Source organism: Astatotilapia calliptera, chromosome 14 (assembly GCF_964374335.1).
Source record: "Astatotilapia calliptera chromosome 14, fAstCal68.1, whole genome shotgun sequence".
Taxonomy (NCBI): domain Eukaryota; kingdom Metazoa; phylum Chordata; class Actinopteri; order Cichliformes; family Cichlidae; genus Astatotilapia; species Astatotilapia calliptera.
This window is the reverse complement of record NC_137435.1, coordinates 21,708,940-21,731,558: the sequence shown is the minus strand read 5'-3', so window position 1 is coordinate 21,731,558 and position 22,619 is coordinate 21,708,940. Positions and strand designations below refer to the sequence as shown.

The following is a 22,619-nucleotide window of genomic DNA, read 5'->3' as shown; positions in this document are numbered from 1 at the left end:
TCAAGGTTATTTTTTAAGGAAGGGACCCGATAAGGCGCTTCCATTTCAGGGTCAGCAAAGAAAGTTGTTTGGACGTGACAGGATTGGATTCACAGAATTCACTATAAAGCTGACAATAAAAATAAATAAAATAAATAAATATGCATTAGAAGATATTTCCATTTGCCAACTGCCAAGAGTTTGATTTGGACAATAATGCTGTTCTCCATTTGACACTACAGCATGTGCACGAATACTTGTGGATATGATTTTAAGTTGATTATTACATAAACCTTAAACCAATTATATCAGAAACAATCTCAAATTCAAATTAAGCTCCAAAAATAGGAATAGAGTGGTTTATTCAAAATGAAAATGGGAAATAGGTGTAGCAGTTTATTGAAACATGTGCAAAGATACATGGAAATAGAGATATATAAAGAAATAAATAGCTTGTTACAATTCTAACAAGCTTGAAAGGTATGACACCTTAAACGTTCAACACTGTCTGAACTCTCTTAGCTGAACTGTAGTTCTCCAATCTTCTTGAATGACATTCAAAGCTCCACTTTGAATGTTGGCTGCCTTTTTGTTCTGTTCTCGTTCAAGATTATCCCACACTTCTTTAATCATGTTGAGGTCCAGGCTCTGTTTAGGCTAAATCCTGACTGAGAGTGTTCCACTGTGTGTGTTTTTTATCAAGGTATCCTTTCACTGCATTGGCAGTATATTTGGGATCACTGTCATGTTGAAACATGAAACTGTTGCCAATCAGATGCTTACCAGATGGTACCTTTTTTTGTGTTCATAATTCATTTTGAAACGATCCCCAACCCCACTAGCTGAAAAGCTGATCTAAATCACGACAGTACCTCCACCATGTTTTACGGATGGATGTAGAGAGCAACAGAACTATTGCTCAAGACTGCTTTAAAAAATCACTGAGGAGATGTATGTTGTATTTTTCAGCTAATCCTTTGGTTGCATTCATTCCAATGGACAGTTGTGCTAAGCTAACCGTCTCATGGCTGCAGCTTCATAATTAACTTACAGAATTAGAGTGGTATCAGTCTAGCTCTGAGCACATATGTGTTAATGGAAACTATTAAGGTTATAGATAGTGCTTTAAACATGCAACCACATCAATCAGATTATAATATTGCATACGTTTGAGTTTCCTTATTTCCTTATATATATTTGTACAAGTTGTCTGCATTACAACTGGTTCCAGCGTTCAAAGCACTTGTACTTTAAAAGATGATTTCCTCACACTATCACTTTCCTCTTACTTTTTATCCCTGGTATGCGATTGTGATGGCTCTGTGCATCTGTTTCATTTACATGAAACTGCTTTGCTTTTCACATGATTGATGTATAGTTTGTGGAATTTGTGCCCCGGAAGCTGCTAATGTATCTGATAATCATATTTTTGGGAGAAATGTTTTGTTCTTTTATGTTTTGTTTTCTTTGTATGTTATGAAACTGAGCACCAAAGGGCAAATGTTTGTACTTAATGATGATGACGATGATTGTCTTGGTAGTGCAAATGTTCAGCATTAATATTCAACATAAATTAAGAACTGATTTGAATGCTTGGCTTCAAAAGAAACAGATTTTCTTAATAGTGTTTTACTGAAAAGTGGAGAATTTTTTTTTTTTTGCAAAAAGCACCTCTGTAATGTGTATTTGTTTTTGAATTGTCTAAATGTAATGTTATTTTCTGTATGTTTTTTTTTTACCTTGTTTATGTGGAAGAACAAAAAGGTGTGCATGTCCTAAGCAAACTAAAAAAAATGATGATGAACTCATTTAAAAAATAATATTTTAGAAAAAGAAATGTTTACAGCTATCCTAGCAGCTTTTTCAGGTTGTGAACATGCTTAAAATAACAATGATAATACTTTATCTTGATGTTTTTTGGGTTTATTTTATTTTGGTGGTGGCCAAAATCAAAATACCAGACTGGAGTCTTCAGAATGGTAATCCTCAATCCAGTGAGCAGTGTCAGGATGTCCAGCAGAGGCGGTGGGGAATGCTTTTAATTTTCAAGATATTTACTCATAAACCAAATTAGGAATCAGATAATATAAGACAGAAATTCTTCTGCAGTATAAATCATCTTTACATTTAGATAAATGCAAAGTCATTAAATACCCCCACTGAGAAGAATTTCTCATTTTACGCCTCAGTCGTACACAAGTGCACAAGTAAATGGTTTCATTTCAAGCTCTTTGTTTGCTGAAGAGAATAAGGATCAATCTATAAATCCAACTTCCCTTTGAAGGATTTGTTTGTATCGCTCAGCTCCTGTTGTGAGATGGTTTTAATCCCTCTGCATGCCTTCCTTTGAGCTAGACCTTTTCTTAATGTAATTCAATTTCCCAGATTGAAGATTCTCCCATTGATTTCATCCAGATCTGTGTTCTTTATTGCTCATTTGACCTCTTTGATTCATGTCAGCATAAAAATTCTCCTTGATTAAACTGTACTTGAGTTTGGTGTGAATCAATTTCGCGAATGAAGAATTCAAATGTTATCGTTTTGTATGTGTTTTATCGTCCACATTTACTGTTTCATAGCTCGGCCGTGTTGGGTATTATACCGGGCCTGTTTGATTAAACAGATGAGATTAGTCTTTGATTAAAACAGGTTTGATAACATTTTAATAGGCTTTGTTTCATGTGGATTACAGGGTAAGCTGCCTCAGGCATAATACCATTACTCACTGCTTCTGATAGATGCACTGTCACTCAAAAGACTCTCTGCGTCTGTGTGCGTTTCTTTTCTCTGTGGATATCCTACGTGCAGCGATGCATTTGTGCTATTCCTAATACACCGACCACCTCACATTAAACTCACTCTTTTCGCTTTCATCTTTGATAACTGCATGCACAGAATTCATTTCGCCTAAAAGCACCAGTCTCCTCTGCTTTTTCTTCTCCTTCTTTGTATTTTTCTTCCCTCTCATACATTTCTCTCTTCTCAGCATTAGTGTTGCACTAATTCAGGTGAGGAGTCATGTAGACGAAGGCAGATAACACAGTGCTGCAAGTTAGAAAAACAAGATATAAAACTTCACCTTGTAAAAACCATCTGTAATATATAGATATTTTCCCATTTTATCAACTATCATTTTTTATCAAGTTCTGGCTTCTGTGTTTTACTAACAAGGTAGTTTGTGTGTGAGATTTTATGTTACTACACAGTTACTAACACATGAATCTGATAATGTGATGGTGGGTTATATGGACATGGTCCTGTATGTACGCTAAGATATCATAGGGTGATGTGTATGTAGTTTATAAAATTCAGCTGATTTGCTCTTTGGTCTTTTATTCAATCCTGTAGCTTTGCATTATTTTCATATCTTGTAGAGATTTGTTACTCAAAGATTGTTTTTTTACAAAAAGAAGTTCAATATAAGCTTCTCCTTAAAATCTATATACATGTCTATTTTTCACAAGAATAACATCAATTTTCTTTGTACGTGTTTCATGCGTGGTGCATTGTTCGTAAGCAGACTGGTTCCTCTTAATTCCTGCCATCATGTTCGTCCAAACAGCTGTCCTTCTTCCCTTATGCTGGTTTTGTAGGAGGGTCCTTACGTGATGCTGAAGAAGAACTGGGAGCTTTATGAGGGCAACGACCAGTATGAGGGATACTGTGTGGACCTTGCCTCTGAGATTGCCAAACACATCGGAATTAAATACAAGATCTCCATTGTACCAGATGGGAAATATGGAGCGAGGGATCCAGAGACAAAGATATGGAATGGCATGGTTGGCGAGCTTGTGTACGGGGTAAGGATGGAAAAATTGCAGCATGCAAGGAATGCTTTGAATTTTGTTCTGGATTTTCTGTTAAGTATCAGAGTATGGCGTTTAAGTGAAATCACAATGACATTACAACAGCATCACAAATCACATCCTGTTATGGTGCACTTCGGTGCCTTTTGGCAAAAACTTCTATAATCTTTGCAGAGGTCGTATGAGCTGCAGAGACATTACATCATGCAATGACTGAGAAATTCTCAAAATGACTCCCTGCAGTATAGCAACTCTCACAAGCTCTGCATCTCCATAGTTGCCAAGTTAGCTTCCCACTGAGATGTAATGTCACGGCAGGTTCACTTATTTCTTGAGATTTTTGCCACGCTGGTTAATTATGCCATATACTCCCAGGCACAGTCTGAGATCTCACAATGCTGTCTGAATACAAACTTTATTTGCACACACAAGACAATGTCAGTCGTCGATTTGACGAAGAGTGAAAGCGGAGACGTTGCAGCAGAACACCGACAGAATTAATTACCCTCCAGAATCTGGAAGGTGACACAGCAGAACATTGACTAATCGGGTTTGATTTGCATCAAACACTCACAGTCCGTCCTGATAACTCTTCTTCCACACATAGAAAATACTGTACTGCACTTGTAGTCTTTGTCTTTTCTTTGTTGTACTTTACCACCCCCCCCCCCCCCCGTCTTTGCTGTAATTTGTTTTATCCGTCCCTCTATTGTGCATTAGGTTGAGTGGGTATTTGATATCCTGTCCTCTCTGTTTTCTTTTCATATCACTTCTGTCCTCGTTCTTTTATATTTGCTGTTTACTTTTCTTGTGTTGCAACATCTTTACTCTTTGTAGCAATGCGCTGCTATCGTAGGTTGTTTCACTTACCACTGTAGCTATCATTTAGAATCATGCAATCATTCAGCAGTCTGTGTGCTGAATTAATGGTATTTCTGACTTTTCTTTGGATTTTGTAAATGTGTGTAAGTCTGTATGCACACTGCCTTTCATGTCTACTGTATGAAATACTCCTCTGTCGTTCTGGTATCCCATCACCCGCCTGCATTTCTTTCAACCCTCTGCTCTCCCACTTCTTCTCTCACCTTTGAGTCCAGTTCCCCTTTGCTTTGCTCATTGACAGTTTCTATTCATTATAGCTTGTTTGTTTTATATGCAGTTGATGCAAATTAACTGCAGTAAAAACATGAGAGTGAAGTGAAATCTCAGCCCCACCCCTCTCCTTTGCAGAAAGCAGAAATTGCTGTGGCCCCACTGACCATCACCCTGGTGAGAGAGGAGGTGATCGACTTCTCTAAGCCTTTCATGTCTCTGGGAATTTCAATCATGATCAAGAAGCCTCAGAAGTCTAAACCAGGTGTTTTCTCTTTCCTGGACCCACTGGCCTACGAGATCTGGATGTGCATAGTGTTCGCTTACATTGGCGTCAGTGTTGTGCTGTTTTTGGTGAGTTATTGTTACATACTAGGTGTTAGAATTTGAGCTGGATCCCAGGACTGGACTAGAAAAGTTACTGAAGCCTTGGGTTAAGGGATGAAAGCGCATACAGTAGCTACAGAAGTTAGTTTTTATTGTAAGGTGCTTTTTTACCACACAACTCATCATGACTCTTGATGTCTCTGAGTATATATTTTTTTATGTTTTATAGATTAGCCCTCAATAGCTAATGCATTTAAAAATTTAAGAAGTATGACAGTACTCCCTTTACACTCTCAGCTGAAATGGCATTTACAGTGTTGAAGACAGCTTCTAGGCAGGAAACCATTGGATACTTAGAGTCATCCTCTATGAACAGAAATATCATAATAGTGATGTATGTGAGACATTTAGATGCTCAATGTCAGATATTTAAGACAGCCCACTTCAGCATGCACAAGATCAGCATAAGCCCTGTGATACCAGATTGTCTGAATATTCAAGGAAACTGTTTTTCCTCTTTTATATAAATCAGAAATTCACTCTCCAAGGTTTTCCTTTTATCTGTTCTGAGATGTTAAACAGATGTCTCTCGCCGCTTGCTAGCTCAGTTTGCCTCTGAAAACACATTTCTATCATTTTGTATTAACTTCTGTGTGAATAGATTATAGCGCAACTTAAAAAATGCAACCCTACCCAACTAACTCTGTGACCTGTGGACTGATCTTAAACAACAAAAGAAAACAACTCTGGTCAAACTTGAAAATTTAAAGGTGCCAAAGGTGATGAAGACCAGGCAATGCTACTTGCTAGGAAATGGAGTCCACTAATAGCTGATAATCATTTTCAAAAATACACTTCAACAAAAACTTCTGCTGTTTAGTTGATAGAGGCCACCATGCTTTGCTGTAATGTTGCAAGCCCATAATCAGTGTTCATTCTCAGCCTCTGCATCTTTTTATTAGCACTACTTGTGCACTATATTATTATGAATTTATTAAAAATTCACAGAGTACACTTCAGCCCATGGGCTCATGGTGTCCTGGTCACCAAACATTTGAACATTTCAGAAAAGAAGCGCTCCCGGGCAAGAGCGATTCTTTACTGTAAGCTTTACAAGCAGCATTTGCACCTGGAAATAGCTAATGACATCAGATTTTAAAAGTGGATCAAGGTTTTTGTTTTTATTTATTCTTTTTGTTTGTTTGTTTGTTTATTATTACTATTATTATTATTATTATTATTAAAGAAGTTACAAAAATTATCTGGATTCAAATATGGCAGTAATGACAGTGTTAGTGAGACGGTAAGTTAAGGTTAGCCAACTTGTGAAACTTTAGCAAAACATAGTTAAGACTCTGGTAAGTCCAGCTCCCATACATACTCCCAGGGGTTGTCTTACTCATGAAGTAATTTGAAAATAACAGCTAACTAATCAGATAATGTTATCAAATGACTATAACCAAAGTCATGTAACAAAGTTACAGGTTACAGTTAACCTTAGCTTGCTAAAGTTCTGGAGTTAAAATTATTTGTGTACATATTAACTGACTAGCCAGTCAAATTACTTCACCAGCTATAGAGGAACGTGATCCATCACATCACACAGTACTGTGTATTTGCCAAAGTTTGATTTAAGGCCAAAAGAATATTCATTGCCTCTATATAAATAAAAAGCCTAATACATTTTTGTACTTTACAGTCACATGTGATAAAGTAGAAAACTGGAAACAAGAAAATGTTGTCTGATATATACTGTAGAGTCAACAATTGTGATTGTAGCTTGCAACCACAAATGTTCTTTTCTGATGACCAACGGCCCAAAAAGCTATTTTTTCCTTATTTTGCTGCTTTCCTTTTCAATGTTTCTCTTGTTTTTTTCTGCCACACAAAAATACTGCCACACAACTGTGTTACCTCAAATGGGTCTGTAACTTTGTCTACACTATTATTATTACTGAGCAATGCAGGGAAATGACGCCAAGCCAGCTACCTGTACTGTAATTTAGCTGCACACCATGTCTACTGTTTTTAGCTTTGTCAAGTCCAAGTTTACTCTGTTGCTATTATATTTATACGCAATATTTAGTATAGATTATATACACTGGTATTGCTGACTTACATCTCTGGTGATTCCTTTAGTGTTCTAATGTTGTGGAAGAGCATAATAACATTGGTGATAGTGCTGTCCGTGTCTCATTACCATGTGGTTAAAAAAGGGGATTTTGACCATTTCAGACCTTGGTAGTCCTGTAGTGTCTTTCTTGAAATTAAAATGAAAACATTTGTGTGCATATTCAAGTCCTTAACATGTTTCAATTTTTCATTTTAATGTTCCTATTCAGCTTTTCTTTTTCTTTAAAATTTTCTAACCACTTTTCTGCATATGCTATCTTAGGTGAGTCGCTTCAGTCCGTATGAGTGGCATGCAGAGGAACCAGAGGAGGGTGCCACAGAGCAGGGCCCCACTGACCAACCTCCAAATGAGTTTGGCATCTTTAACTCCCTGTGGTTCTCACTGGGAGCCTTCATGCAACAAGGCTGCGACATCTCACCACGGTGAGGGAGGGAAATGATCTGTGAGAGACAAACAGAGTGCATTTGTGTTTGCATGTGCGTCAGACTGAGCGAGATCATATTTAAGGCTGTGTACAGGGTGAGTGTGTGGGCTGGGGAGAGCATGTGTGCCTGTGTAACTGTCTGTAATGCTTGAGTGCTGTAGTATTAGACAGTGGTGATTCAGACTGTTGACAAAGTGAATCACCTCTTTTAGCACTTTTCTAGGTTTAACTGAGCTGGGCTGATACACTAAGGCACACACATGCAAACACAAAAACGTAGAAGTGTGAAGAAAACACCTGCATACAGTCCAGTGGTGATGTACATGTGGGTCTGTTATGGTGGAAGATTTAGCAGTTTGCTAGGTGTGTATGAATCTTTAATGCACCACAGAAGAGGCAGAGTCCAGCTATATTTTTAGAATATTTATAAGAATATGCCATTTTATTATTGATAACCTGAGAATGCAGTTTAGTGAAATATTCATTGCCAGCATCCTCAAGACCTTTAGGGAGCAAGTCTAAGGAGAGAAGGAGCAGCAGGGAGCACTTCACACTAAAACAAATGAAAGCAAAGCCTGATGAGTGATGAACGCAAGAAAAACATAGTGTGATCAGTCGAGTTTGGGAGAACAATAAAAAAAACTGTTATGTAAGCATTCACACGTATATGGAAATGGAAGCTTCACACTTTAGGAAGATAAAGTTATTGCTCAACTGAACATTATTCCACCTGCAACATGACATTACAACCCTTTCGTGTTACCTGAAATCGTTAAAACATGACGTTTATCTGCCTGTGGGAGAGTTACACTGTCCTTACATTTTTGGAGATTATCTTTATAGCTGCAATATGTCTTAATGGATTTAGTCTTCCAAGCACAAGACATCGAAAAGAATCCAGTCAGTAAGAACAACACAAATTAGAAGATCCCACATGCTGCAACCCAAGCAACGGTCCATTACCCATACTGGAATCCAGTGAGTGGATCCAGTCCTGGAGTGCTGTGTATATGTATTGATTTGGTACTAAGAGGTCAGGGATGCAACAATGACCTTAAATGTCACAATATGCACTGCAGGGGAAATTTACAGGCAGTCTTTTGCTGTTTTCTAACAAGCCGGGTCACTTCTGGATTTCGTGTCAGCTCTTTGCAGATGATATAGTTCTGTTGGCTTCATCAGTTGCTGGCCTCCAGCTCAAAGTGGGAATGAGAATTAGCTTCTCCAAATCCAAGCCCATGGTTCTCGACAGGAAAGGACTTAAAGTATCTGGGGTTTTGTTCCAAAGTGAGGAAGCGGAAGGTCGACAAACGGATTTGTGCAGCATCTGCATTGATGCAGATGCTGCACAAATCCATTGTGGTGAAGTGAGCTGAGCGTAAAACCAAAGTGTAAAACTACATTGCTACACTTAACTATAGTCGCAAGCTCTGAGTAATGACCAAAGGAGATCATGATTCCATGGGGCAGAAATTGGTTTCCTCTGAAGCATGGCTGGGCTCAGCCTTAGAGAAAGGGTGAGAAATCTAGTCATTCTAGAGCTGCTGCTCCCCCATGCCAGAAGGAGCAAGTTGAGATGGTTAGGGCATCTGATTAGGATGCCTCCTGGGCCTCCCCTAAGCAAGGTGTTCTGGGCATACTCGGTGGAGGGCCCACAGTATGCACAGGAAACTATGTCTCTCAGCTGGCTTGGGGACAGTTCCTCTGGATGAGATGAAGAAGGTGGTTGGGATAAACGAGGGATGGATGGATGGATGGATGGATGGATATACTTATACTTAAATATACTTAAAGAGGAAAGCTTTTCCTGATTTTACCTGAGTTTCAGATTCTGTTACCATTTTTTATTTCTTAAATTATTTCTTTTGCAGCACTTCAATTGTCTCTGGTGCTTGTTTTATTTTGCTCACTAATCATTTTACTTTGCTGCTCCTGCAAAGGACTTCATATCACAGATCTTGAAAAGTGGTATATGGCAAACTTTATCATTATTCGTTATTTTCTTCTTCTCAAGGACTATTCTGCTGTTTCTGAAATGAATTGACATCAAGAATCGCTCAGACATTTGTGCTGCATCTCCATTTGCATTTCTCTTTCAAAAAAAGAACAAAAGTTTCTTTTCATCCCCCCAAACTTCACTTTCATCCTCCTCCTCTTTTGCTCCTCTGCCCTTCTCTTGTGCTCTCGCATCCATCTCTTTCATACGCTCTCCTTTTCTCTCTCCACTTCCCGACACATGTCGTCTCCTTCTTCTCCCCACTTTACTGTGACTGACAGGCCAATTCTAGCCTTAGCACACAAAATGGAAAACACTCACATCGGCTGCGCGCACAACCACTCAGAGATGCACGGTCATACAAGTTGTGCACACGAATAAACAGACACTTTACAGACTTTGCTTTCCTTATACACACGCATGTAAAAGAACAAAACAGCCAGCGTACAGTTTCACAACAGTCCAACACACACATGTAGACCTTTCTGTCACTTGCAGGTCCTGAGTATAAGCTACAGCTGTCATATCAATAATGTGATACTTAACATGAAGCCAGTGTTCGTCACATAAATCACTACAGCCTGTCACTTCCAATATAGCACAACGTCTCCATAGGCCAGGATTACAGCGGCCGCAAATGCCAGATTATATTCTTACAGTAAGAAATGTGTTTAGTTTATCTTATGGATTTTTCAAACAAATCTTGGCAATTTAGGCTTAAGATTTTTCCTCATAGTAGCACCTCCTACAGTTACAGTTGATGAAGTAAATGCACTTTGATTTACACTGTATCAACATTTTAGTCTCACAGGATACACAAGGACGGGTACATTTGCTGTGTTTCTCCACTCTGATGGCATTTGGTTTTCAACCCCCTGTTTTTTTACACAGAAATGAGCTTTGGAGATGCATATCTCTTAATTGTAATATTGACAATATGGGGACATACCTGGTGTTTTCTAATAAGAAAGAAGAGGCCAAGGAGAGGTGAAAGCATTCAGTGAACAGGCGCGAGGTTAATGATGGAAGCACAAATGAAAACAAAAGTATATTAACTCTTGACCACACATGTTTAAATAGATAGCACTCAATGTTCCCAATGGCTTTGTCCATATATGTGGTGCTTTATATGGGCTCTTGCTGAAAACAGCGTGCTATATATAGTGAGTCAAGGGAGACAATGTATTGCTGCATGCTTACAAATAAGAGCAATGGTGTCTGTAAAAGACTTAACTTCTCTGAATCATGAGGCTTTGCGGTTTGGCAAATGTCATTCAGATTGGACCAATGTCATTCAAAATACAGCAGCAGAATTTTCAATGGACTCATATTTTGGCCAGTGGGTGTTAAGGGCTTAAAGTGACTTTTAGCGTTATGGGTGAGATTATTTATAATCAAAAACCTTTTACAGTCTTCCCAATCTTTTGCCCAACCTATGCATCTCGTGCTAAACCATGCATCCCTGCACCGTGATTAGCATCACACCCCTTTCTTACAGCAAACACTAAGGCTGCTGATTATAGCAAAGGAGTCTCAGTAAGGGGAGGAGAAATTTGCTATTGTCCCTCTTAATCTCTCTTCATGTGGCTCTAACGTGCTCTCCCGTATCTTTCTCCCAGTATTTCTTTTGTCATTGGGAGCCACGCTGAATGAAGCCAAATTTTACTGTTTTTAATGTGCCAATTTGGCTAGATAGCAGTGTCTGTGACTATAAAGCTTTTAAATTTAGGTTGTGTTCATGTAGTAGCATTATTCCACATGAAATCACGGTCAAAGAGTTTATTAGTCATCAGACTCATTGATGAAAAAATGAAATAAGCCCGGCGACCAGGCTTTTTGCCATAAAATCATGTGATGGATGAGCCTCTTTGACACTGTGCTCTGCAGAAATACTAGATCATGTCCTTAGAAAAGGAGACGTGTCCTGCATATCATAATGTCATATCACTTTTCTTTCTCCTCAGTTCATTTCCTTTAATCTCACATTCCCTTGTTCACCTTTGCAAGCAGGCAGAATCATAATGCTAACTCAAGTCACACCTGACAGCAGAAATGTGCTACAGCTACAGTGAAGACAAGGTATTTATGTATTATCATAACACAGACTGTAACCCCCCCCCCCTTTTTTTTTTTGCCGAGATGCCTTCAAGTTTCCTTGTATTGAAAATATCCAATAATCTTTTACTTTTATTACAAATTTAAGGATGTCTTATGCGTATGTTACCGTGATATCTATATGCAGTATCACATTCCCTCTATTAGCTGTTCAACCATATCAAAAAACAACAAAATGAACTAAATGATAATAAAGGCAAACATAACAGAATTTCTTGCAATGTTTGTACGAGAGATCAAATCCACCCATACGGAAAAGAAATAGTAAAAACTTATATGTGATTTACTCATGAAAGTGGCCACTTTCGCATTACTTTCACACATTGTTTTACTGGAGCAGGCCAGTTTCATTATATAATTTTTCAAGGGATCTTATATCTGTTTTCACACTTATATGCTTTTCATACAAGTTTCACACAAGACAGATACAAACTTTATAAGATTTATATATATCTTTTCCATATGGGCAAAGAGACTGTATATAAACAAAATTTGAAAAAGTATGTATATATGCATTATTTTTTAAGCTTTATGACTTCTTTGGGCAAGTAACCCTCTCTGTGACACAGTGGCTCCAGATAAATATGTTATGTAAAAATGATGAATTGAAAACAACCAGACAAACTGAAGAAAGTTCAATTTTGAGTATTGTCCACTGTAGGTAAAAACACTATGGTAGCATTGCTGGAGCTACGTCTTCTTTCAGACTTTACATGCTGTACTTCATTCTGTTATGTCTACAGTTACTTTATTTTCTCTGCAAATTATTTTGCTGAAGTCTTTGAAGAATCTAATTTCTTTATTGTTTTCCATCGTTTTTCATCATCCATATGTCTACTCTGACGATGGGACGCCTATTTTTTTGCTCAGGCTTTATCCTCACTTTCCTCCATCTTTCCAGTTGTATTGTCCCTGGCCAGTCAGCGGGGATCGGAATATCGAGGCTGACATTTACTGTGGAGTTGGGAATAAAGGAAAAGAGGCAGCCGCTGCAGGAAGAAATATTCTTTCTGACTGGTTGAATGCGTTCCTGTTTCTTCTATATGTTCATTTCAGTCTGTGTTCATCTGCTTTGCAGTTTGCCTCGTTGGTTGTTACCAGTGCATGGTTTCTTTTTTTTGCTTGGTGAACTATGCATCTCTCCTGCCCCGCATTATGTTTTGTCTTATTACATTTATGAACATCTGTACCCATGTGTCGATACTGGTTGTTTGACTCCGTATACTCTGTGTATTGACTGTGTATGTTGTAGTGAGCTGCCATAGTAAGTCCATTGGTATTCAGCGTGGGTCCCTCTCTCTGTGCTGCAGTCATCTCTGCAGTCCAGGAGACACAGTGTAACAACGCTCCTATTCAGCTCTCTTCTTTCTTTCTCTCTCTCTTTCTCTCTATCTATCTGTCCACCTATGGCCTCCCTACCTCTTTTTTTCTTTGATGCTCACTTTTGTAGTTGGCATTTATATAATGGAAACTGCTGTGCACGTGTGTGGTGGCGTGTCTACATGTTTATGACACTACTGACTACTTTATCTGAGCATCCCACGCAACCGACGCACCGACTTGTGTTTCTTTCACCTTTCCAGTCAAGCACAAGGTAATGGCTGCCATGAACATATTTATACACCCTCAAACACATTGTCAGAGTGACCTTGATAGGGCATTAGCCCCACCCGCCTGTCATCTTTTAGCCCAGGCTTTTGGGTTTCTAATGATGGCGATTGGCTTGGTCATAACATAAAGGGTGGCAACAAAGTGATGGATGGTTAGGTGATAGTGCGGGACTTAAAAAAAATAAAAGAAAGAGATTAAATCATGGTGGAAATGTCTGTTCTCAGAATAAGAAAGACCAAGAGGGACTGCAGGGAAGCAAGAAAGAGGTAAAGGGATCGCCAGTGAACATCTCACAGGGATTAGATCTGTCTCTGTCAATAAGCATATGAAATTACAGCTTCCGTCTCTTGTGTGTACGTGTATTGAGGGGGACTGTGCGAGTGTGTCTGCTGCTGTCTGGGCAGTTGTGCGCTTGAGTGTGTGTGGCTGCGTATAAATGTGTGTTTGTGAGTGTCATGTGCATTGAGCAAATGGCTGTGGGTGTGTTGAATAGTTAATGGTAGCAACAGATCCAGCTAATGGCATGACTAACTAACTGCACTGGGACACCGAAGCCTACTGAGTAATTAATGATTAGTCTCAAGGTCACTGATTAGAACCCAGTCACGCTGACAGACGACGTGTTTATGAATTTCACAAGTAATCCTTTTTATTTTATGAACAGTCTTTTCAAGGCTCCTCTCTCTAAGCAGCTCAGATCTTTTCTGCTTCACTTTTATAGTTCCTCTTATTGTCTCCTATTATGCCGTTCATTACCTGCCTGCAGCACCTACTGTTTAATCGATTAATTTGATTTTTTTTTTTCATGTTCGCCTTGATGCCCTTTATTCTGCCTTCATCTGCTGTGGCGTCTTTGAGCCCGTTTCAATCATTTTGCCGATTTACTTTATGTCACACCTCTAGTTGTTCCCGGAAAAAGATGAAAGCAAGAAGAGACAAAGAAGAGAAAGGTTGTATTATATTATGCCTCCCACCTGCATTATTCAGCCTTTCTGTCTTTTATTGTGCCAAAAGCAAACATTTAAGCTTCACTTTCTTAAAACATCAGTCACACTGCCAGCAGACTTGATATTTGATGAAACTGGTCTCGCTTCCTCCCGTAACTTGAAGACAGCTTTGCTTTAGATGGTTTGGAGGTGTTTAAAGGAATCTTTGATGTTGACTGATCAAAGTGAAGTCAAGTGAGGTGACTTGTTGTAATTGTTGCTGAAATAACATTTAATGAGTAATTGATTATAGTTTTCAACTGATCTGCCTGACACTGATCTTCAATTGGTCTTATGGGAGTAAAAATAAAAACACACTCTAGATATTATGGGCACACCTGAAGCTCAAAATTGCAGTCTCTTCTGTCAGGCGATGAAATCCAGATGTATTGGATGCTAAACAAATTGCATAGCTCAGAAGGATTCGAGTGTTTGCGGGTGACAGTGTGAGTCCGTGTGAGAGGGAGTGAAGACGAACAGCATGCCATTAATCTTTCACACACTGGATTGGGGAGGCAATCTGTTGGCTATCATAGATGATACATGACCAGCTATAGAATGACTCGCCTGTTGCATACCAACACCGTGAAACCGCACACACAGGCAGCATCTCTCACACAGACGCGAAAAGAATCAAAGACACTGCTGTCAAAGATCAGCCGAGTGTACTGGCATGCACTCTGAGAACAGCTGAATTCATCCACACGTCCACATGAAAGCACATTTGTACACATGCCTGCTTGCACATATTGTCACACACGATTCCATCTAAATCAAGCGCCAGAGGGCAAACGTGTTCTCCAATAGGATGGTTTTCTATCAAGCTGCCTGAGATACAGAACCATTTTTAGTTCATTTTCAGAATAAAAGCAGTAACCTCGCCCCCAACATAGCATAAAAGAATGTGCCAAAGCGCATGTGCAGACTCAGTGAGCCGTTTAACTTTTACAGTGTTTCTGTCATTGTCACATCTGTATTAACAGCCCATTCAGCAAGAGGAAAACTGTGCATGGGAGTAGCTATAATTGTAAATCAGCCTTAAACACACTGAAAGGCTGCACAATCTGTGTCTCTTCCCAGTGTATTGTAATTAGTGTGAGAAGCTTTACTGTGAGGTTTAACGACTTTGCTTTATGTTACAGATTTGTAGGACTTCATTAAACGCTGAGCCTTATTTAAATGGGGAAGCCCATCTTTCCCTGGCTCTTCACTGTATTGCCGGGTTTTATCATTTAAAAAAAAGAAAATCCTCGCTAAGATCAAGTTTAGTCTGAATGTAAACAGAACAAAGGGAGATTGTTTGCAGCAGATGCTAGCCCAGTCTCAGCCCAGCAAATGACACGCCAAAGTTAAGGTATTAAAGTGAAAAAAAATTAGTAAATTAGACTCTACTATAATGTCAGATTAACTTTGCTGGCTGTCCTGCACTGTGGTCCAACATTCTGTTTTCCCCCCTATGAAACCTTTAATCTAGAAATAAAATGAATCAGATGTGATCATTTTAGATTCATGAACACTGAGGATGATTTATTCAAAGAACCTCACGGGTTTAATGTAAATAAAATTAATTAGAAAAATGATTGAATGCTCGAATTGAGCATTCTGCTGATAAAATAATGGACCTCGGAAATTCATCTGTCAACAACTACAGCTGAAAATGCTGCTTGGCGTTGATGGATGCAGTGTTTAGTTTAAGATGACAATTCTAATGCAAAAAGAAGAAGAAATATGTCCTCATCGTACCTTATTCCTCTCTCATCTAATGACACATGCATTTTAGGTCCTAGTACATGTTCATACTGTAGTACTGTTTAGACCAGGGGTGGGCAACTCCAGGCCTCGAGGGCCAGTGTCCCTGCAGGTTTTAGATGTGTCCTTGATCCAACACAGCTGATTTAAATGGCTAAATTAGCTCCTCAACATGTCCTGAAGTTCTCCAGAGGCCTGGTAACGAACGAATCATTTGATTCGGGTGTGTTGACCCAAGGTGAGATTTAAAACCTGCAGGACACCGGCCCTCGAGGCCTGGAATTGCCCACCCCTGGTTTAGACTGTGGTTTTAGATCACTGTTAGGTGATTGCTAGATCACACGATGATGCCATAACATGTGATATTGATAAGAACCTTCAGTGGGCTGTGATGAACCAGTGTGCCCGATTGTCTTGATTCCTCAACTCCTGATCGTGTAGGAGGAGTTGGTGGACAAAAAAAGAGATTTTGTTTGCTTCAGTAAGATTGCATGTTATTAGGAATGCTACTAACATCTGCTTTAAAAAAAAAAGCAAGAGTGCTTGCTTACATGCTGGTCTAGTGCCTCTACAGGTCAGAAGCAGCAAGAGAAATTACACTTCCAGAAAACAAGTCAGTTTAACTGGTATAAAGAGTCCATTTTCAATGAAGGAGGTAGTGATTTAGACACATATCAAACAGACGATTTTCAGTTTGTATCCTATGTTTGGCAATTACTATTTTACTTCTTCTCTTTTGCATCTGTGGCTGTTTGCACTACTTTAGGGCAAGAACGTGGTTTAGGTTATATTAAATCTGAAAATTGTTGGAAAACAACAGTAGTTATATTTTAGCTTAAAATTTCTATTAAAGAGCCTGCGTATACGTTGCAAAAATAATTTTTGTTATTATCAACAGTGTTAATTTATGAAAGCTGTAGGCCGGAGCCTTTAATTTGATGTAATAAATTTGAGGAACCCGTATATTTTATGTTAGAGATGTGTTTTGCTGCACTGTATTGTCATTCAGTATCTGCTCATACCAGCACCTGCGGTTGCCCCAAGAGGAGCTGTCAAATGAATTAATAAATGCTCCTTAAAAATACATTAGAGCGTATATTGGTTATTAAAAGTTTATGTAATGCTTATGAATACAAGATATGCAGAACTAAAGTTTTACGCCACTTCTCTTGTCACCGGTCCTGCCTGAAGCACTAGCCAAGGAAATAAGCAGTGCACTCTGCCAAATGCCACTCAGTGATTATAATGGGTCAGTTACAGAGGACAAAATTTCCCCAGTGATCAATAAGGTGCAACTTAAACTTCAACAGATTCCTTACACGGTCATTTTTTCTTTTATACCACTTTCTTTTTCCACTCACCCAGAGTCACTCCACAAGGTTGAATTAATAAGGTATTGTTCACCAGCTAACCAGTCAGATCACCTCTGCGTTTTTGGCCACTAACAGAAATCCTGTGAAATCTATGAAACTTCTGAACATGCCATCCTCTTCATCCTCCTAATCTCTGTCACCGGCATATTTCCTTTTCTGGGCTCAAAGACAAACATTACATCAAAGTGTCACATGGTTAAAAAAACAGAAAGTTTCTGTTGTATCCTAATAAGTATAAAAATATATCTAACAACAGTTTCGTCTGAGAATCCATCACGGTGTATGCCAGGTTCATTATTTCAAGCAAACAGATCAAGGCCTCAAGGACAAACACTATCAAGTCTGTGTGTGTTTGCGTGTGTGTGGATTAAGAGGTGCGATGGATTTTGAAGAGCAGCATAATGCAGAGTTGCTCCAAAAGGTGACAATTTATGCCGAGTCATGCGTCAATGCGTCTCTCCACTTTCTCGCTCCTCGTTTTCTCTTCCGCTCACACTTCTTACAAATAAACCCGACTAAAAATAATTTGTCTGCCGCCGCTCTCACATCAGAGTGTTGGTATCACCAGGCTGTCCGGTAAATATCGGAACACATTGTCTGATTGTATGCAAGAGGACCTGATTATCGCCCGAGGTTTAAGTGGCTATAATCAGTGTTTTTATGATAACAACGGATCACAGATCACCTGAATCAGGAGTTCATCATAGCACCTTTCAGTTGTTTTATTTCTTTTTGGTGTAATTTTACCAAAAAAATAATAATATTAAAGTGCTTCTTAAAAGCAAAAGCGATGAATTAGAATTGATGATTTGCTTTCATGCTCAAGTTATTTATCAGGTCTTTTATCAGTCATTTTCTGCATTTTTTCTTTCTTTCTGAATGTCTTGTAGTGTATGCCCAGTAATATTTTCACTTTGTTTCTCACTCCTTTGAAGTGAAGTTGTTTTTTTGATTTTTTTCTGTATTATTATTTTCCTTGTTGCTGTTTCTGCCCATTAGAATTTCAAGGTCTTTTACTGACTGCGGTACTTAAAAGGAAACATCATGTGGCCTTCATGTATTTTTCTCTGACTTTCTCTAATAGGTTCACTCTCACTTGCTTTCCTTCCTTTTACTCAGTGAAAACAAGTTCATGCAAAAAAAAAAAAATGAATTGCCACTTACTTTGATGCTCCTGCTCACAATTGGGAGATAAACAGCGTAAGCATGGAGAAAAGGAAAAGAAGGAAAGAGGATGAGAGAGATGCTGGCTTGCCCCGATTGCTATCTGTTTCATGTAGCCTCGGTTGCTGTTAGTGCTGAATTGGTTTTCAGGTTGAAAGACAATTACTTTGGCGGTACTGTCAGTTTTGTCATGCACACAGAACGCTTTGTGAAGCTACAGTTTTCTGTGTTGCATATCTCTGCAACGGTAATTGTGTTTCTTTCTCTCTCTCGTTTTTTAATCCCTTCACTGTCGTCTTTACCTTAACCATCTCCGTTTCATCCATCTGCTGATTTCTCGTCTGTGTTTGCTTTCTTTCATCTCCCTAATCTTGCCATCTTGGCCACTTTGTAAAAAAAAAATTGACTTTATCTTTCCCTTTCTTACACCTCACTCTTCTTTCCCTGTTTTTTCTCCCTACCTCACTCCCCACTCTCTTCTCTGCAGGTCTCTATCTGGACGTATTGTTGGAGGTGTGTGGTGGTTCTTTACTCTTATCATCATCTCCTCTTACACAGCCAACTTGGCTGCATTCCTCACTGTGGAGAGGATGGTTTCACCGATAGAGAGTGCAGAGGACTTGGCCAAACAGACAGAGATAGCCTATGGGACGCTGGACTCAGGCTCCACTAAAGAATTCTTCAGGGTATGAACTCAACGCCCACTGTTCATTTTATTTGATTGCTTGAGCCTTTTCAGGTTAATGGAAATATGCAATCAGCCAATCACATGGCAACATTTCAGTGCATTTAGATATGTAGAGATGGTCAGGACAGGCTCCTGAAGTCCACACAGGCCATCATAATGCGTGGAAAAGGTGATTTAAGTGATTTTAAATGTGTCATTGCTGTTTGTACCAGACAAGCTGTGCAGTGCACAACATATCCAGACTTGAAGCTACTGCAACATAAGGCTGTTCCTGTCAGCTAAGAGCAGGAGGAACTGAGGCTACAATTCACATGGACTCACCAAATAGGACAATAGAGATTGAAAAATGGTCTGATCCATCATGGAATCAACAGTGGTGGTGGTGTAATAGTGAGGGAGATATTTTTTCAGATCATCTCAAACTGGTTTCTTGAAAATAACCTCCACAATCATCAGATCTAAATCTAACACCTGTGGGATTGATTGGTGTGCACCCAACAAAGCAGCAACTGTGTGATGCTATCACGTCAGTATAGATCAAAGTTTTCAGCACTTTGTTGAATCGATGCCACGAAGAATTAAAGCATTTTTGAAGGCAAAAGAGGGTCCAACCTGGTATTAGTAAGGTATAGCTAATAAACTGACAACTGGGTGCAGATTCAAATTTACAGAGATGACTATTTAAAATATTACATTGTTCAGAAAATACTTTAGTGGCAGAACTTTAATCACTTGTATGCTAGTAGGGAATAATGAGTGTGCCTCGGTTACCTAGGCTAATTCAAGCAGCACATACTTGAAAACCAATCTACAACATTCTAGAAAATCGAAATTAAAGGATCTTTCGTGTACTGATCTCGACTTGAGAGAGACTTGAAACGTGATGGTAAGCTGAGATGACTTTCTGTTTCCAGTTAGTTTACGTGTAAAACCTGATCAAAGCCCACAGTAAGATTTAAAAAGATTACACCGGACATGAGAAAACAAAAGATCTGTGCTGGATTTTCTCAAACGCAATGTTGATTACAGTGAAAAGATGTTTTTTTTACCACAGTCCTCAGCAGTTAATCAAAATAAAGGAATAAAACCATAATGATTATAAAAGTAGGCAGTAAGGTAAGTAAAGTCAAGGATAACCGGTGGGATAGAATATGCTGCTATGAAAAGAAAGTGGAAAGAATAGCAGAGTGGGGTAAAGAAGCCCCAATTACACCTTCACCCTTTGACCTCTTCACCTATGTGGCTTCCAGTCAGTGCTAATAGTTGACACACATGAACATGCACACAATCCTTTTTTTTTTTTCTTTCCCTTTTGCTTCACACAATTATTAAGATTTGTTTTTGTTCCTGTGCATGTTATGTGTATATAAACAGTTCTGCTCTGTAGGAATGTGTGCACTGGTATTTGTGTCTGGAGACAAAGGAGGAAAGGGGGGAGAATGTAGCAGGCAGTTTGTGCTTCTGTTAGTCGCTCTGGCATCATCAACATAACGAGCAGGCTGAAATCTGTGGAGGGTGAAAAAGCAATTTACTCTCCCACAGCTGAGGGGGATTCGCCACCACCATTAATTATCTTGTGTGTGCATGCAAGTGTGTTTGTGTGACCGTGGATGTGTACATACAATATCGTGTGCACATAAAGCAACATATGCATGTGTCTTATATGTGTAAGCAAGTTTGAGTGGCGTTTTGTAACGCGCAGAAACACGGTACGTGCGTCCATGTAAGTTTAAAAGCGTTTCCATATTGTGCATGCCTGAAGGTGACTTGCAGCATCCATTTTCCTCTTTCACAGCTACGCTCATTGTTAAAGAATCTGGAAAGAGTCACACCTTATTGTCACACATCCATCCCTCCAAGGCTAGACGGCGCTTTGTACACGCGCGTTTATTATCGGCGTCTCTCGGTCTCACTTTCTTTGATAGGTGGGGGCTTGGATAGATGGGCTGGAGGTGTACAGGAGGGGGGTGAGAAACTGTGATAGACTTTGGCAGACAGAGGAAGAAATGGAAGGAGAAAAATGAAGAGAAAGAGGGTTGAATGAAGAGAGGCGGAGCCTTTTGATGTGTGTGACATTATTATGGGATAGGTGTCCGTCACGCACTAGCAGCACACTGATACACACACATATCATTCCCCGGGTGCTGGTTTCAGTGGCTGAGGCCCTGGCTTGTTGCTCGAAGAGCGACAGAATAACACTTTATCACCAGGAGTGAAAGAGAAGAAAGAAGCAGTGCGCTGGTGGAGGATGACAGTTTGACTCCTCTGCTTGTTATTTTCACTCTTGAGTACACGCAGTTCACACACACAAGCAAACAAATCATTTCACATATATACACACAGACCGATGTGCAGAATTACAAGACCACAGACATATGTAGGATGTATACAGTACACATTATAAAAAAATATAATAGAGTTTATTTACAATACTGTGCAGACGTCTTAAGCCACCTTTCATTTCTTCGTATTTTGCTAAGAAACTGGTGAATTTATTTACTGAAATATGTGCAACAGAGTTTGTACAATTATAATAAGCTCAAAAGCCAATATCTGGTATGACCACACAAGACGATCCCACACCGCTTCATGGATGTTGAGGTCCAGGCTCTGGGGAGACCAATCCATGACCGATATCCAGGTGTGCTTTTACTGCATTGACAGTGTGTTTGGGATCATTGTGATGTCAATCAGACGCTTTCCAGCTAGTACAGCACGGTGGATCAAGATCTGAAAATACTTCAATGCATTCATAATTCCATCAGTTCTGACAAGATCCCCAGCACCACTGTCTGAAATGTTTTACAGATGGCTGTAGACACTCACTGTTGTAGCTCTCGCCTGACCTCCTCTGTCTTCAAATTGATTGAACCCAAAAATTTCAATTTGGATTCACCACCCCATATGACCTGTCGCAACTGATATTCAGTCTTTTTTCAGTGATGTGACATACCCCTGCTTTTTGTCCCTGGTTTGTCTTGTAGTTTTTTAGGCCTGCCACTTCTGTCTCTGTCATTTCCATTATGTGTCTTTAAGGAAACACTGTATAACATGTGGAGATGTGCTAGATTTTTGGCTCTTTGGGTATCACCATATTGGTACAAAAGCACAGTTTATATGCTTGAAAAACTGAGTTATTTTGGAATTTTTCATAGATTCAAGTTTCAAGTAAAGA

At 39.2% G+C, this 22,619-nt stretch overlaps 1 protein-coding gene across 4 annotated transcripts in view; it reads left to right on the top strand.

Moving 5' to 3' along the window:
- The window catches only part of gria4a (glutamate receptor, ionotropic, AMPA 4a), a 123,771-nt gene that overhangs the window by 83,198 nt on the left and 17,954 nt on the right, over positions 1-22,619 (top strand). For all 4 annotated transcript variants that reach the window (XM_026193618.2, XM_026193617.2, XM_026193621.2 and 1 more), the window contains exons 11-14: positions 3,573-3,779; positions 5,016-5,231; positions 7,600-7,760; positions 19,244-19,442. In XM_026193618.2, coding sequence (XP_026049403.1) covers positions 3,573-3,779; positions 5,016-5,231; positions 7,600-7,760; positions 19,244-19,442 — 783 coding nt within the window. The remainder of the gene's footprint in view (positions 1-3,572; positions 3,780-5,015; positions 5,232-7,599; positions 7,761-19,243; positions 19,443-22,619) is intronic.